A 13,760-nucleotide genomic window follows, 5' to 3' on the forward strand; every position below is an offset into this window, starting at 1 on the left:
TTCAAAGGAAAACCAATTATATACCAAAACCATGAGTTCTCAACCCTTTTGTTGGCTACCGTTTGCGTTATTTACCCTTATCTGTTTTCACTTGTTGCGTAATCTATTTTTATTATATTTATAATTGGAAATGTCCTTTCGTTCTAAAAATAGATTCCTGCATATCAAGTAGCTGAAATGGGTCCCTGTTGGCATTTTCCCTTGCTCAAAAGGTACACATGGTTTTGAAATCATTTCGATCTTCTCGGCGTTTATCCGATTAGCGTGCGTCATATTGTCATATTTTTTTTCGAATTGCTCGAGATTTATCAAAACATACATTGAATTAAAACGAAAGTGAATGTACGATAAAAATATTCAATAGAAGCATGTTTTCAACTTCTTTTGCATAGCTGAGGGAAAGATATGATGATAACAACACTCAGCCAGTGTTTTTAGGAAGCGTCCGTCGAACGCATGGGCGTGTTTGCGTACCTCAACGAGAACATAATTTGCTAATAAACACGGGACTTCGTCAAAAACTGAATCAGTTGCCGTTTAAAAATGTGAAAGGCCAAATCAATTATGAAATGATATGTAATTGGAAACCAAAAGTTCTAATAAGGGATGAATTAACCCAGATTTATGTAAATTGAATAAAACAAAAACATTCAAGTATAAGAGTTTATATACTAATTTTTGTTTCGTTTTCACGGTTAATGAGTGAATACACACACAGGTACTCCTCTCAGAATTTTTAAATAAAGGTATATAAGAGAAAAAAAGATTTGAGACGAGTGCTTGGGAATGCACATATCCGTTATATACAGTTTACATTATAAGTTGTGAGAAATTACAAAACTGGCAGAAGGTTAAAAACGGGACACAAATGAAACCTACAATTGCTCGTCAGTGACTTAAGAAAATAAAACAGCTATAGCACATATTATTCAAAGAAAGAAACATACTTAAGATGGAAAAACATCCGGGGTTGATATTGCCTAAATATTCAATAGTGTGTTGATGAAAAAACCCAATACACTAAGGAGCTTGGTGGTGAAAAACCCAATTTGATATTTACTTGAGGGGTGAATTGGAATTGATAATGCAATTGAAAATCTTTATCACCCAATTACATAAGAAAATGGTGGGTAAAAACCCCAATTTGTGAATTCTTATCTGGAGTTCTGCTTTAGGGAAGACTTTTTGTTTAACATTACTGATTGTAGTATAGTGTATATATTTTGTAGACTTTAAGCATTTGTTGATACAAGTTTTATTAAGGTGAAAATTGTCATTATACAGAATAGAAGCATTAGGAACGGGAACAGTATATATTTGAATAAAAAATTTGAAAGCTTCCATTTCCTAAAACAAAGTAAATGTTATTGACACCAATCAGTTCAGTCATATGTCAAATTAGATCACATGTGTGCAACTTATATCAAATGATTTTAATTTCAGCATTCTGAAGACTCGTGGTCTGAAGAAGAAGGGGAAGTAAGTGAGGATGACCATCATAGGAACAGACAGTCTTATTGTTCAACATTGAGTTCGGAAGGTATTCTATCAGAGGAGGAAAATACAAGTGAACATTCGGAACAATTAACTCCAGATGGATTACTATCTACGAATAGTTCAGAAAATTTACATTTAGAATTAGCAAATTGTGCTGTGATTCATGTGTCAGATGGACTTTCTGATAGAGAATATACTGTACGAAAAATGAGGGATCAAGTTTCTGTATCTCCGGAACATTTGTATGAGGTAAATTAATCAAAATGCTTTCTTTAAAAATAAATTCTTATTTCAGTAGAAAATGAAATTACCAAAAGTTGAAAGTTTAGAATACTGTTAACTCAGAAATTATTGCGATGTTTTTTTTATTAATGTGAAAAAAGGGGATACAGAATTATAATCGCAATAGCTTAAACTTGCATTTGGATTTTTTTTATGTGAATTAAACAGGATTTTTCTCAATATCACAAATATTAAAATCGCATTTTAGTTTAAAATGACAAAATCGCAATAAAAAATGCATGCAATAATTTCTGAATTTACAGTTATAGAATTGTTAAAAATAAAAGTAAAAGAAAATTGTGATAGGTACATGTATAAAATTTCAAAGATAAGGAGATCTGGTATGATAACCTTTTGAGACAACTATCCACCAAAGTTCAAATGACGTTGATTAATTCAGTTTTAAGTCACCATACAGTTCCAACTTTGAGAATAACATATACCTTGAGCTAATCTATAGTCAGAGGCTGAAACAATGAAAACAGTTCAATCAGAAAACAAGAAAAAAAACTGCCTAATTTATGACAATTCATTTTATAAAAAAAATATTAACCGATGACTACTACTGAATAACAGTCTCCTCATGTATGAGAAATGAATAAAAAGTGAAGATTCCTTTTTGTTAACAAAATTATCATGATAATCTTTAACTTAAACTTTTCTTTTACAGAATTCTGACTTGACCTCAGATTCAGATGAGTGTTCCGACATTACAGTCTCAACCACGGTCCATCGGCCAGCCAGACGAATGGAAGCTGAAGGATGGTGATGTTACCATGGTTACAGCTGTTAATGTTATTGTAACTGTTTTATAGAAGTGCTATAAATACATTTTTGTAGTTATTTATGGGCTTTAGAGGTCAAATTAAGGTCAAGTTATGAAATGTGAGAGAAGGATGAAATTTGTTGTTGTTTTGGACAGTTTATTATGTCTTCCTTACACTCACAGCAAAATAATTTGAAAATTACATTCAAGGAATGTCAGAATGTTATGCTGAAAATTTAGGATTTTTTTTTGTTGAAAATTTTGAAGTTAAGGTTGTAAAATTGTCTCATCATTCTGATTTTAGCTGAGAACTGCTTGAAACTATATAAATGTATTTGTGTTTTATTTGATCATTGTTTAAGAAATTTAAAGATTTGACAAGGTTGATATTGATAGAAATTTTTATTAAGAGAGATTATTTATTTTGGCTAAATTGAATTCGAAATATTGTTAATGGTAACATTGAAAAGTAATTTTGTTCAAACATTTTTTTTCTTTTCATAAGCAGAAATTAAAATAGCTGATTCTAATGACAAAACCAAAATAAAAATGAAAATTGCAAACATGTGAAAATATAATTTCAAGTACTTAAATTTTAGAGGCATGTCTACAAATTTTCAATAAAATATAATTGAAACAGTCTGCTAATTATATATCATCAATAAGGCTTCAGTGTTACTGTAAAACAATATATCGCAGTTGGGAAAATTACAGGGAGAACTTTATTTTGAAATTTTATTGAAGAGTTCAAGTAGGGTAGATAACTATTGTGCAATTCCATGTTTGAATGAATGCTCAAGTATATGTACAGGTTCATATTATTTCTTAATATGAGAAGAATTTATTCCATTTTTGAAAAATGCATTTCTATTTATATGTATATTTTACATTGTATTGGACCAAATATTGTTACAGATAGTTAAAAAATACCATCAAAGCTTGTTTTTAATTATCAATTATACATTCCTACAGGTTTTTACACTTTAAAACATTCAATTAAGAATATGAAATTTTCAAGTTTTTTCCTTGCAAAAGCTATTTAAGAAAATTTCATCCATCCAAATGAAAATTTTCTGTAATGGTTACCTGAATTTTAAACCAAATAAAAATCTGATTAAACATGGATCAGAATGTCTCTAATATAAAATTCTAAAGAAATTTGTTTGGCGAGTGAATAGAATGTCTCTAATTTTGAATTTTTAATCAAGTTTTGATGGTATTTTTAAACTCAGTGTTACATAAATTTAGATTCTAGTCTCACATGAAAGTCATAGTCATATCATTTATTAAGTCAAATGGCATTTTGAAAATATAACTGCTATATTTACTACCCTTGCTTGATACATGTACAACCCGAAACAACTGACATTCTATTTTGAGTGTGCTTTATTTGATACAACCCGTTCAATTAACAATTTTTTTTTGGTGTGTTTTTGATTAATACAACCTATAACATCTGACATTTAATTATGGGTGTGCTTTGCTTAATACCCCACCCCCTTTTGCAACTGAATTTCATTTGTTTTATGTGTTTTATACAGCTCTTTTTCGCTGACTTTAAATTTATGCGACTACTCCTTTTTAGTCCATTTTTTTCGTTTTGTGAAATTTCAAGAAAAGAAATGAATTCAATTTTATTATTTGTGTCTGAGTGTTTCTAAATAAGCATTTTAGGACATAATTGAAATATTTCTAAAAAATATTTATAAATTGCAGTATGTGGACAAAAAATAACAAAATTTATCAAAATGTCCCAACTGCAATTTTTTCTTGGAATATTTGTGATTATGTCCTTGTTAGCAGTTGCATGATGAAGGTTGTGAAGATTTTTATTGAAATGTTGGTTTTCATTCAAAATACAGAATTATTATAAATGTTATTTATGGTTGATTTGGAATGTTTAAATAGGCATCAGAAAATAAATATTGCTTTTTTTCAAATACATGTATGCAAGTATGTTTTAGACCACAAGCATAATTTTTTCTGATCTCCAACCAGGATGTACTAAACTAACTATAAGTATATGCATCCTTGTCTTTGAATATTTGAGACACAAACAAAATTTTTCATTGGGCCCACCTATTTTCAGTAAATTAGATTTAAGACGAAAGTACACTTTTTTACATAATAGTAAGCACTGTTTCTTCTATGTACAGTAACAGGGGCAGATCCAGCCATTTTAAAAAGGTTCCTTAACCAGGACAAAGAAGAGGTTCCAACCACATGTCCCCATTCAAATGCATTGCTCTCCCCTCCCCCTGAATCCACCACTGAGACTGAGTAAAAGACTGCACAAGGCCTGAAAATGCAGTCAAGGTTGTTAATTTTCAAGACATCCTATTATCTCCCCTTTTTCAGATGTACTTTTATTTTCCAATTAAAATTGAAATACTGAGCTTGCAAACTTGTCAATTAAAAAACAAACATTTATTTTTACAACGCCTTTGCAAAAATATTTACAAATGACAAACTATTGTTGTGATTTGCCAAATTGTGAAAAAAATATTGTTACATGGTATATAATACAAGCAAAATGCAATATGTTGGTTAAATTTTTCAAAAAAGTTAAATTTTATTATAATTTTAAAATGTTAAATTTGATATGTAGTGAGAATGAAATAGAGGACTGTAAACATTTTTTCTTTCGCTGTACAAAGCAATGTTTATTTTATTGATCAATACCCTGAAATTTGGCTAATTTAATTCTGTCATTCTGATAGAAATCTCTTCATATTTTACAGTGACAATAATTCAATTTGAGTTTGCAAAGCTTTTTATGATATAGAGTTGAAAAGTTTTATTTGAAAATAAGCATTACCAAGCAAAAGTTTAAATACTCAAACTAAAATAGTATATTGCAATGAGGTATATATGGTATTGAACCCATGACCATCTGCACTCATGCAAACATGCTGCAATGATATCACAACAATGGTCTTTATAGAAGAGCTAATACAAGGGAGACAACTTAATATATATTTGTTGACAGGAATGATGTGAAAAGATTTGTAAACAGTATAAGAGTAAAATTTTAGGTCATGTGACTATGGAAGCATATTTGCCTTTTAGAGTTTTGTTATTATTGTTTAATGGTTTTGTCTTCAATATCATAAAGTTTACTTTTGATTTGTTAGTTAATTTATTTTTTAGATTTTATTTTTACCAACAAACAATCCTTACTTAACAATTTTTAACCTATATAATGTTATTTATTAAATGTTGATTGATTTTTATTTGTACTGTATTTAATTTCATGGATTTCTGGTGAAAAGGTTTAATAAGGATGATTTAAACCCACAAAATCAAAAATCTAGGAAAAATTAATATCTACTCAATCAACATTTACAAAAATGGAACCTATAATTCAATTAATTCCCATCAGTTTAAAGTGTCAAACTTTTTTAGACTAACAAAAAATTAAGAAAAATGAAAAAATATGTATTTGGAAGGTTTTATTTTAGATTAGAACTATAAAGGGAAAGAAAATTGGGAAATCAACTCTTTAAAGATTTAGGTATGTTCTTATGAAAGTTTTATAAGGATTTGGAACTTTGAATTTGGCAGTTTATTTGATAAATACCTACAAGGTTTTCAGTTCCTTTCCTTTTCCCCCTTAAATATATTGTAAGGTAAGGTTTGTTGCATTAACCCCATTGATCTCTTTACCTTATTTTAGTCCTTAAAAAACTGTGATGATGAAATTTTTATTTCACTGCTGATATTGAGTTTTATAGTCTTTTTTTACAACAATGTGTTTTATTATTTGACTAAATGTTTTGTTTGTAGACATTTTCTGTTGATGTATGTAAGCAGTATGCAAGCCATTTGACCAAGAAACATGACATTTTTTTTAAGCTTCCGTCTGATGAGGTAAAAATTTAGAATTTTCTATAAAATTATTTGTGACCCCTGCTAATTTAAATAAGACTTTGCATTACTTATTGGTTTACCGTAATATTTCTCAATATTTGAACATAAAAGCATCTCAAAACCACTTTATGAATTTTTTTTAAACGCCTGTTATTTCTTACAAATTTTCAAGATGGATAAACATCTTTTTCCTTCAACAAATTAAAATATTTCAATGCTGGTATCTCTTAAAACCAACCACAAGGATACATGCTTCTTCTTTTTGTTGTTTTATAATTTTCTAAATTGAAACCCCCACAAAAATCCAGAAAAATACTGATATTTTTTATTTCACCAGTGAAAATCCTTAATAGTGAACATCAATGTAAAAGTATCAGTTTTCATTTGTTTTTAATTGATTTAGTAAAAGTGAGTGCTATATTCTTTCTCTCATTTTTTTTTTTTTTTAAATCATGTAACATTTTGTTGAAACTGAAAACTATTGACAAACCTTAATAGTTTATAAGGTATCTTTAATGAGTCGTAGATTGATCTTATTTTACTGTCAAATTGGATAGTTTTGTCTGTCCAATAAGTCAGCATGCTTTTTTCTATGATATTATTCTATGCTGACTTGTTTAGCATACAATGCTAAAAATCTTATGATTACTTAATTGTAAAAAAAAGAATGGCACATATTAGATTTTTGATCATGAAAAATGGGTAAAGTTTGAGTACTATACATTTAGACCTACAGCCAAGGTTGCATACATTACTATTTGCCATTTCAGAATTTAATGCATTGTGGGTAATATTTTCAAACCTGTACATCAAAACATTGTGATTGGCTAATGTTCCACCAATGAAATTCCATATTATTTTCATTCTGGTGCACAATCAATTACCCACAATCCTTGGGATTCTGAAATGGGGAATTGAAGTAGAAGAATTTTAAGATTTTTTGTTGTGATTATAATATAAGTTATGAATGAGATATTTTGATAATAATTATGATCTTGTTGAGAATTTATCCAATGTTAATTGTTTTTTGAAGATATATCATTATATGTCATTTATTATTGTTGGTTATGTTTAGTAATCATGTCATGCTTGAGTTGTTTTACCCAGAATTCCCTTTGAAAAAAAGTCAACTGAATAGATTTTTCTCAGTTTTCTGCTTTTAAGATTGACAAGAACTGGGACCTTTGATCAAGTTAGTTTTAAACCAAAATAAGTCATAGTCTCATTCCATATTAGGCTTCAGTCATTTATTCAAGTACTAGAGGCAACAGAATGCTAAACACTTAAGAAAAAGAAAAATTAAGAAAAAAAAAAACAGGGATGCTCAGGAACAGCGATCATTTGCTGCTTTTATAGTGACACCTGTTGTGTGATCTTTGCAAGCTACAATCACACAATAAAATTAAGATTTCACTAAATAAATATATACAATTTTGCAAATATTTGTAAATAAAAAAGAGCCTGTAAACTCTTAATAAAACAATTTAATATACTAAGAAAAAAATGTTCTTGTAGCCTCATGATCATGTCTTTATAATTTTTTGAAACTTTAATAAAATAGCATTTAAAGGATTACAATGAAGTAATTCTTTGCTATTCTTAAAGTGCAGAAAACTGGGAAAACATCTGTCTTGTAAAACCTGCTTTTTCAATTGTCTTATATCAATGTTTTGTTTGTTTTCCATAATCGTAATCATGCTTTTACATATCATTGATTTCAAATTTTACAGATATACCTCTGAAATTTTTACGTTATTTGTCAACAATTTTAAAACTTTTTTTCTTATTTATTTTAAAGTCTGTGTACATTCCACAGGATTTTGTTTATTGTTTGTAAATAAGGATTATAAGGAAACATTGGATATGCAAGAAAAAAACTATTGTTGTGCAGTGCAAATAAATAAATAAAAAACTAAATGTATTGGTGTTTTTTATTCAGGGGGATTGGGTTGAATATCTATTCGCTCAATCGAAACCCTTACTATATGTTACTGTTTTCATAGGTTCTCAATTCCCTTCTGACAGTATTATCACTTCTTGAGATACCCAAAACATTATCTATGAACATTTCATGATAGTAATTAGTAATCAATAAAATATATTCTCAAAAAATTAAGTAACAAAACTATATAGTTCAAACCATAATTGCCAAGAAATTTACATAAATTATGCATTGTGAAGGAATCTAGTATCTGTTCTTAAATTATCAATAATGTCATTGTTAAAGTAGTGTTGAAAATTGGAGTTGTCTTTCTTTTCCAAATTTTAAATGAATACAGCTTGATATCTTTACTCTGAAGAGCTCACAAGCATTCTGATTGATTTGTCTTACATTATTTCTACAGAGAAGCTAGAACAGTTACAATTTTGTTATTTCATAAACTTTTTGCATGCACATTTATATTGAAATTGTTTGAAAATGGACACAAATGCTATATTAATGCATTTAGAGAAAAATGTTTAAAGAAATTTATTGTCATGGACAAAACAGAAAATAATTTAGGCATTCTCCAAAAATTTCTTTCAATCACTAATTGGATTATAGTCTTTTCAAGTGATGTGTAGAAATTGTCCAGTTTTTAAATTGTCCATAAGGATAAAGCAGCAACACAAGAGCTAATTAACAATTGTATGATTAGATCTTGATAAAGTTCAATATCAACTGAATAGGTACAGAATGTAGGTTTACACATACACATGGCCACAGAGGCAGATGACTATGAATTGTTCAGCTGAAGTGAACACTAGCTTACCAACACTAAGTTCGAACCCTGCTTGTGGATTCAATACCCATCTTAATTGACTAGATTGCTATTTTTCTGGCGTAGATCATTTGTTACTATAAGCTTCATCCACAAACTACAACTCGCCAACATGAGATAGTCTCAGTGATGAAAGTGGTTGTTATAGTGATTGCTTATCATATTATACATATAATTTAATTTGTGGTCCAAGGACATAAACAATTGTTTAAAAAAAACTCCCAGGGATTGCACCGTGCCAATAGATGTTGCAAGACTGCATCTCGAAGTAAATATTCAAGTTGGAAATACCGCATATTTAAAAAAACATTTAGGTTGCCTTAACCGAATCTTTAGGAGAAGATTCTAGCACAGTTTGTGATAACATTATCAAATATCCATAATAGAAATAAAATCCAATTACTCCACAAAAAAAGTTAACCTTTTGCTCATAGAAACAGACCTTGCCGCATACACTATACGTTGATCAATGAACCATGAAAAGAATTTCATTTCAGATAATACCTTTCCAAATATCATGTACACCTTACAATCTATTTATACGCAAAATATAGTTGATATATCACACATATTACCAGATAAACGGACAATACACAAATAAACTAAAGCACATAAATATGTTTCCCCTATCAACATAAAATTCATAAGAATGGCATTTAAAACCCATTGGTGGTCTTTGGCTGTTATCTGCTCTTTGTTCGGGTTGTTGTCTAGATTGCGCCTTTTTTGGTCGGGTTGTTGTCTAGATTTCGTCTTTGACATATTCTTCATTTCCATTCACAATTATAACACCATTTTGAAATCTTGGCTTAAATTTTTACTTATGTTCTTTACAGTCTGTTGTTTTTTTGCCATTGTGCGTTTCTTTGTCGACAATTATTTGTTTTCGTGTTGATTCAGATTAAATTGTAATCATAAATAAAATTGAGAAAGGAAATGGTGAATATGTCAAAGCGACAATCATGTCTGCTATTCTCCCATTTTTGACATGTTTACCTATTATGTCTGTGTGTTTTGCTCACACATTGTTGTCAATATGATGGAATCTAATGCGACTATATGATAACACTAAATGGGAGTTTTAGTTATGAGGACAAACGACTGAGATCGAAAAATTAGTTTTACGGGTACCATCAAGAATTTGTTGACTGATATAATGCGGTTCGACTCATTAGCGACATGGTTAGTGACGTTAACAAAGTAATAGTCTGCTCTTTAAGTGTACAGATTGATTGTGACGTTCGGAGTATATATTCACTCGACGGGTGACATGATTATCAGGGTGGCCTACCCTGTCCCATGCACCCGGTATCGTTCCTTGAGTACCTTTGTTTGTATCATCTTTATCAATAGTTATCAGAGGTACAAAGATTATGCACGTTTCGTCTACATAAGTAGACTCATCAGTGACGCTTAGATCAAAATAGTAATAAAGCCAACCAGGTACAAAGTTAAAGCATTGAGGACCCAAAATTCCAAAAAGATGTGCCAAATACGGCTAAGGTAATCTAATCCTGGCAAAAGAAAATCCTTAGTTTTTCGGAAAAATCAAAGTTATTGTCAACAGAAAATTTCTAAAAATGACCATATAATTAATATTCATGTCAAAACCGAAGAGCTGACTACTTAGCTGGTGGTACCCTCAGGGACGAAACGTCCACCATCAGTGGCATCGACCCAGTGGTATGAATTTACGCCATTTGAACACGGGCAAACTACTGTTACCTCTATTGCATTGGGTAAAAAATTAATGCTTCTTTCGTAAATGCATGAGAGGCAAAGATTCAGTATCACACATGGTATTATACATGTCTTCAATAAATTTGTGACTGAAATATCTTTCATATTATGAAAAGCAAGTAATCAAAAGAGACATTTCATGAATGAGGAAAAGTTCTACAGGAAATCTTTAAAAGTACTCGCCACAACTTATTAATGATAACAGTATTACATCTGCAACTGAAATTCTTCTTCATGTAAAATATATATTTTTTTATTATTTGTTATTGGCCCTTTACTGGTATTTTTAGTTGTGGCGAGTACTCTTATTTTGGCGCAGTGTAATGTTAAGGGTGTTGTGCGTCGTACCATTCTTTTGAGTTAATAATGTTTTCTTTTTTTATACTTGTTTTGGTTTCAGTGTTCCCAAACATCGTTAATGGCATAAGGTTGTTTTAAATCGATTGCCAATGACTAGTCCTATGCAGTCCAAACGCGTGTTATGAACACTACATCGTAATCCTTGTTTGTATCTGTAAACACATGTCCTGACATGGAATATAAATGAAGTATTTCGTTTCTAAAAACTAACTGTTCATAAAACGCTAGAATTATTAGCAACATAAATGTGTAACCGGTAAGCATATTTGCCATCAGTAACATTTTGCACAAGCTTTTGTTTGGTGTTAAATGTCCCTGAGGCTTAGTCACGTTTATGGTTATGTGTTAACTGTTCTGTAAAAGTAAAATCACAAGAATACCGAATTCCAAGGAAAATTTAAAAACGAAAGTCCCTAATCAAATGGCAAAGTTAAAAGCCCAAACACAACGAATGGATAACAACTGTCATATAACTGATTTTAATGCCTTATGTAATAAATGGGGGATTACACCTGGTTTTACAGATGTTTCACTAAAAAAAATCCTACAGAAACGAAATGGACGTCTGGCCTGATAAATTATAAGCATGACATGTTGATATATGTTGATATATCTTTCACATGAAATGTTCTACTTCCGTCAGATATATTTTTGCAGCACTGTCTATAAACGTATAAAATTTCCGAATAACAAATCCTCTTCATCGATTATACACAACGAGTGTGGTCGTTCAATGTTGAATTCTTCATTAATTATATGAAGCCCCAGAAGTTCTCCTCTGGAATTTAAAACACGCAATACGTTGTCGTCTGTGAGAATAATGTTGTTGTATGGTGTAATGGCGATTCCATGGAGGACAAACGAATTCGAATCTGAATTATCATTGTATGTAAACTTGAGACGGTTGTTTGTGTCTATTGCCACTAATCGTTCGCTTTGATCTTCGATTATCCAGTTGATTAAGTACAATACATAATGAGAGTTCGTTTTAATACAGACAGGGTAGCTAAGGAGTTGTCTTCTTGTGTCGGTTTCTAATATCGCCTTCCTATTAAAGTCACTGTCAAATATGATGACCTGTCTCATTGAAAATTAAAGTTTATCAATTACTGGAAAATTGGTCCTGGTTCTCTTAATCCAACTATTAATTCATTATCCTTATTATTATGCACAGTTAGGGGCCTCATTGGGAGTTGTATCCACACAAGTCTTAATCTCGCCTGTATTAGTCAAACTACAAACATCGTGATTAGGCATCTCATTTAAAAGAGTTTCACTTTCTTCATTTACAGCAATAACAAAAATATTAAAAATGAAAAATACCAACAGACAAACAGACAAACAGACAAACAACAGTGCTTTAAACAAAACATAGAAAAATAAAGACTAAGCAAAACGAACCCCACCAAAAACTGATGGTGATCACATATACATCGGAGGTGTTAGAAGATCATGCTTCATATTAGTACAAACCTGGTGAATTAGTCATAGTCTACCTATTCTACCTATGAGTGTGAATGTCCCTTTAGTATCTTTCGCCTCTTTTTTTCAAGATATTTCTTTATTATCGAATCAGAACGATTTATCCCTCCCTAAGACAAGATACTTTAATCTACATTGGCGACTCTTTTTTATGAAACATAAAATATAAAAATATTAAATGCATATAACATTATATTATGTGGTTCGGTTTACTTCATTAAATGATGTCGAAACGTATATGATGTGCTTTCATCGTCGTTTTGGTCAATGAGCCTGATAACGGACAAAATGATTACTGTCTACGTCATTACTGTTTCCAATCTGCTTCTGCGAAATATATATAAACCTGGCTCAAATCTGTGGCTATCGTTTGAAAAAACGTTGAGCTTTGAAAAAGGACAAAAACATCATATAACAGGTCCATAGCTTAGCTTGCATCTCAAAAACGATTTCTGATTATTGCTTAAAAGTTTGCACACTTCTTAGTTATATTAATCCAAAGATTTGTACACTTTTGGTGACGATTCAAGATTTTATTTTAGAGTTATTGCGTTTTTTTGTATATAAAAAGATGTTTTCCCCATGTCGCGCCGTATCTCAGAAAATATTTATGATTATTGCATAAAGCTTCACACACACTTGACGATGAGCGTATTGATCATGCGATCATGGCGCAGTTGTTTATTGTAGTATTAGAAGAAATATTCTACGATAGTAAAAGTGAAAAAGAAAGTCATAGAACAGTAAACTTGTTTCATTTTTTTTTCATAACTGAGACTTCTATCATGTTGTAGTATTATCTTTTTCAAGTTATAGTTGACTAGCGGATATACGAGGAACTAAATGCAATCTAGTTTTTAACAATGACGCATGCACATGTATTGATTGCATTGGCGAACTCAACAATAACCAAGCATTCAAGTTAAAGGACCTTGACTGTCTGTACAGTCCTTGCACTGTCAGTTACTTTGACTTTCTGCACAATATTGAGATGAATATAG

The 13,760-nt window shown here is 30.4% G+C and overlaps 1 protein-coding gene across 4 annotated transcripts in view; it reads left to right on the forward strand.

The window, feature by feature from the left end:
- Positions 1-2,977, forward strand: part of LOC134693947 (mitogen-activated protein kinase kinase kinase 13-like) — a 68,009-nt gene extending 65,032 nt beyond the window's left edge. For all 4 annotated transcript variants that reach the window (XM_063554912.1, XM_063554913.1, XM_063554914.1 and 1 more), the window contains 2 exons: positions 1,444-1,746; positions 2,450-2,977. In XM_063554912.1, coding sequence (XP_063410982.1) covers positions 1,444-1,746; positions 2,450-2,548 — 402 coding nt within the window. In that variant the 3' untranslated portion in view covers positions 2,549-2,977. The remainder of the gene's footprint in view (positions 1-1,443; positions 1,747-2,449) is intronic.
- Positions 2,978-13,760: the final 10,783 nt, after the last annotated feature.

Source organism: Mytilus trossulus, chromosome 13 (assembly GCF_036588685.1).
Source record: "Mytilus trossulus isolate FHL-02 chromosome 13, PNRI_Mtr1.1.1.hap1, whole genome shotgun sequence".
Lineage (NCBI taxonomy): Eukaryota > Metazoa > Mollusca > Bivalvia > Mytilida > Mytilidae > Mytilus > Mytilus trossulus.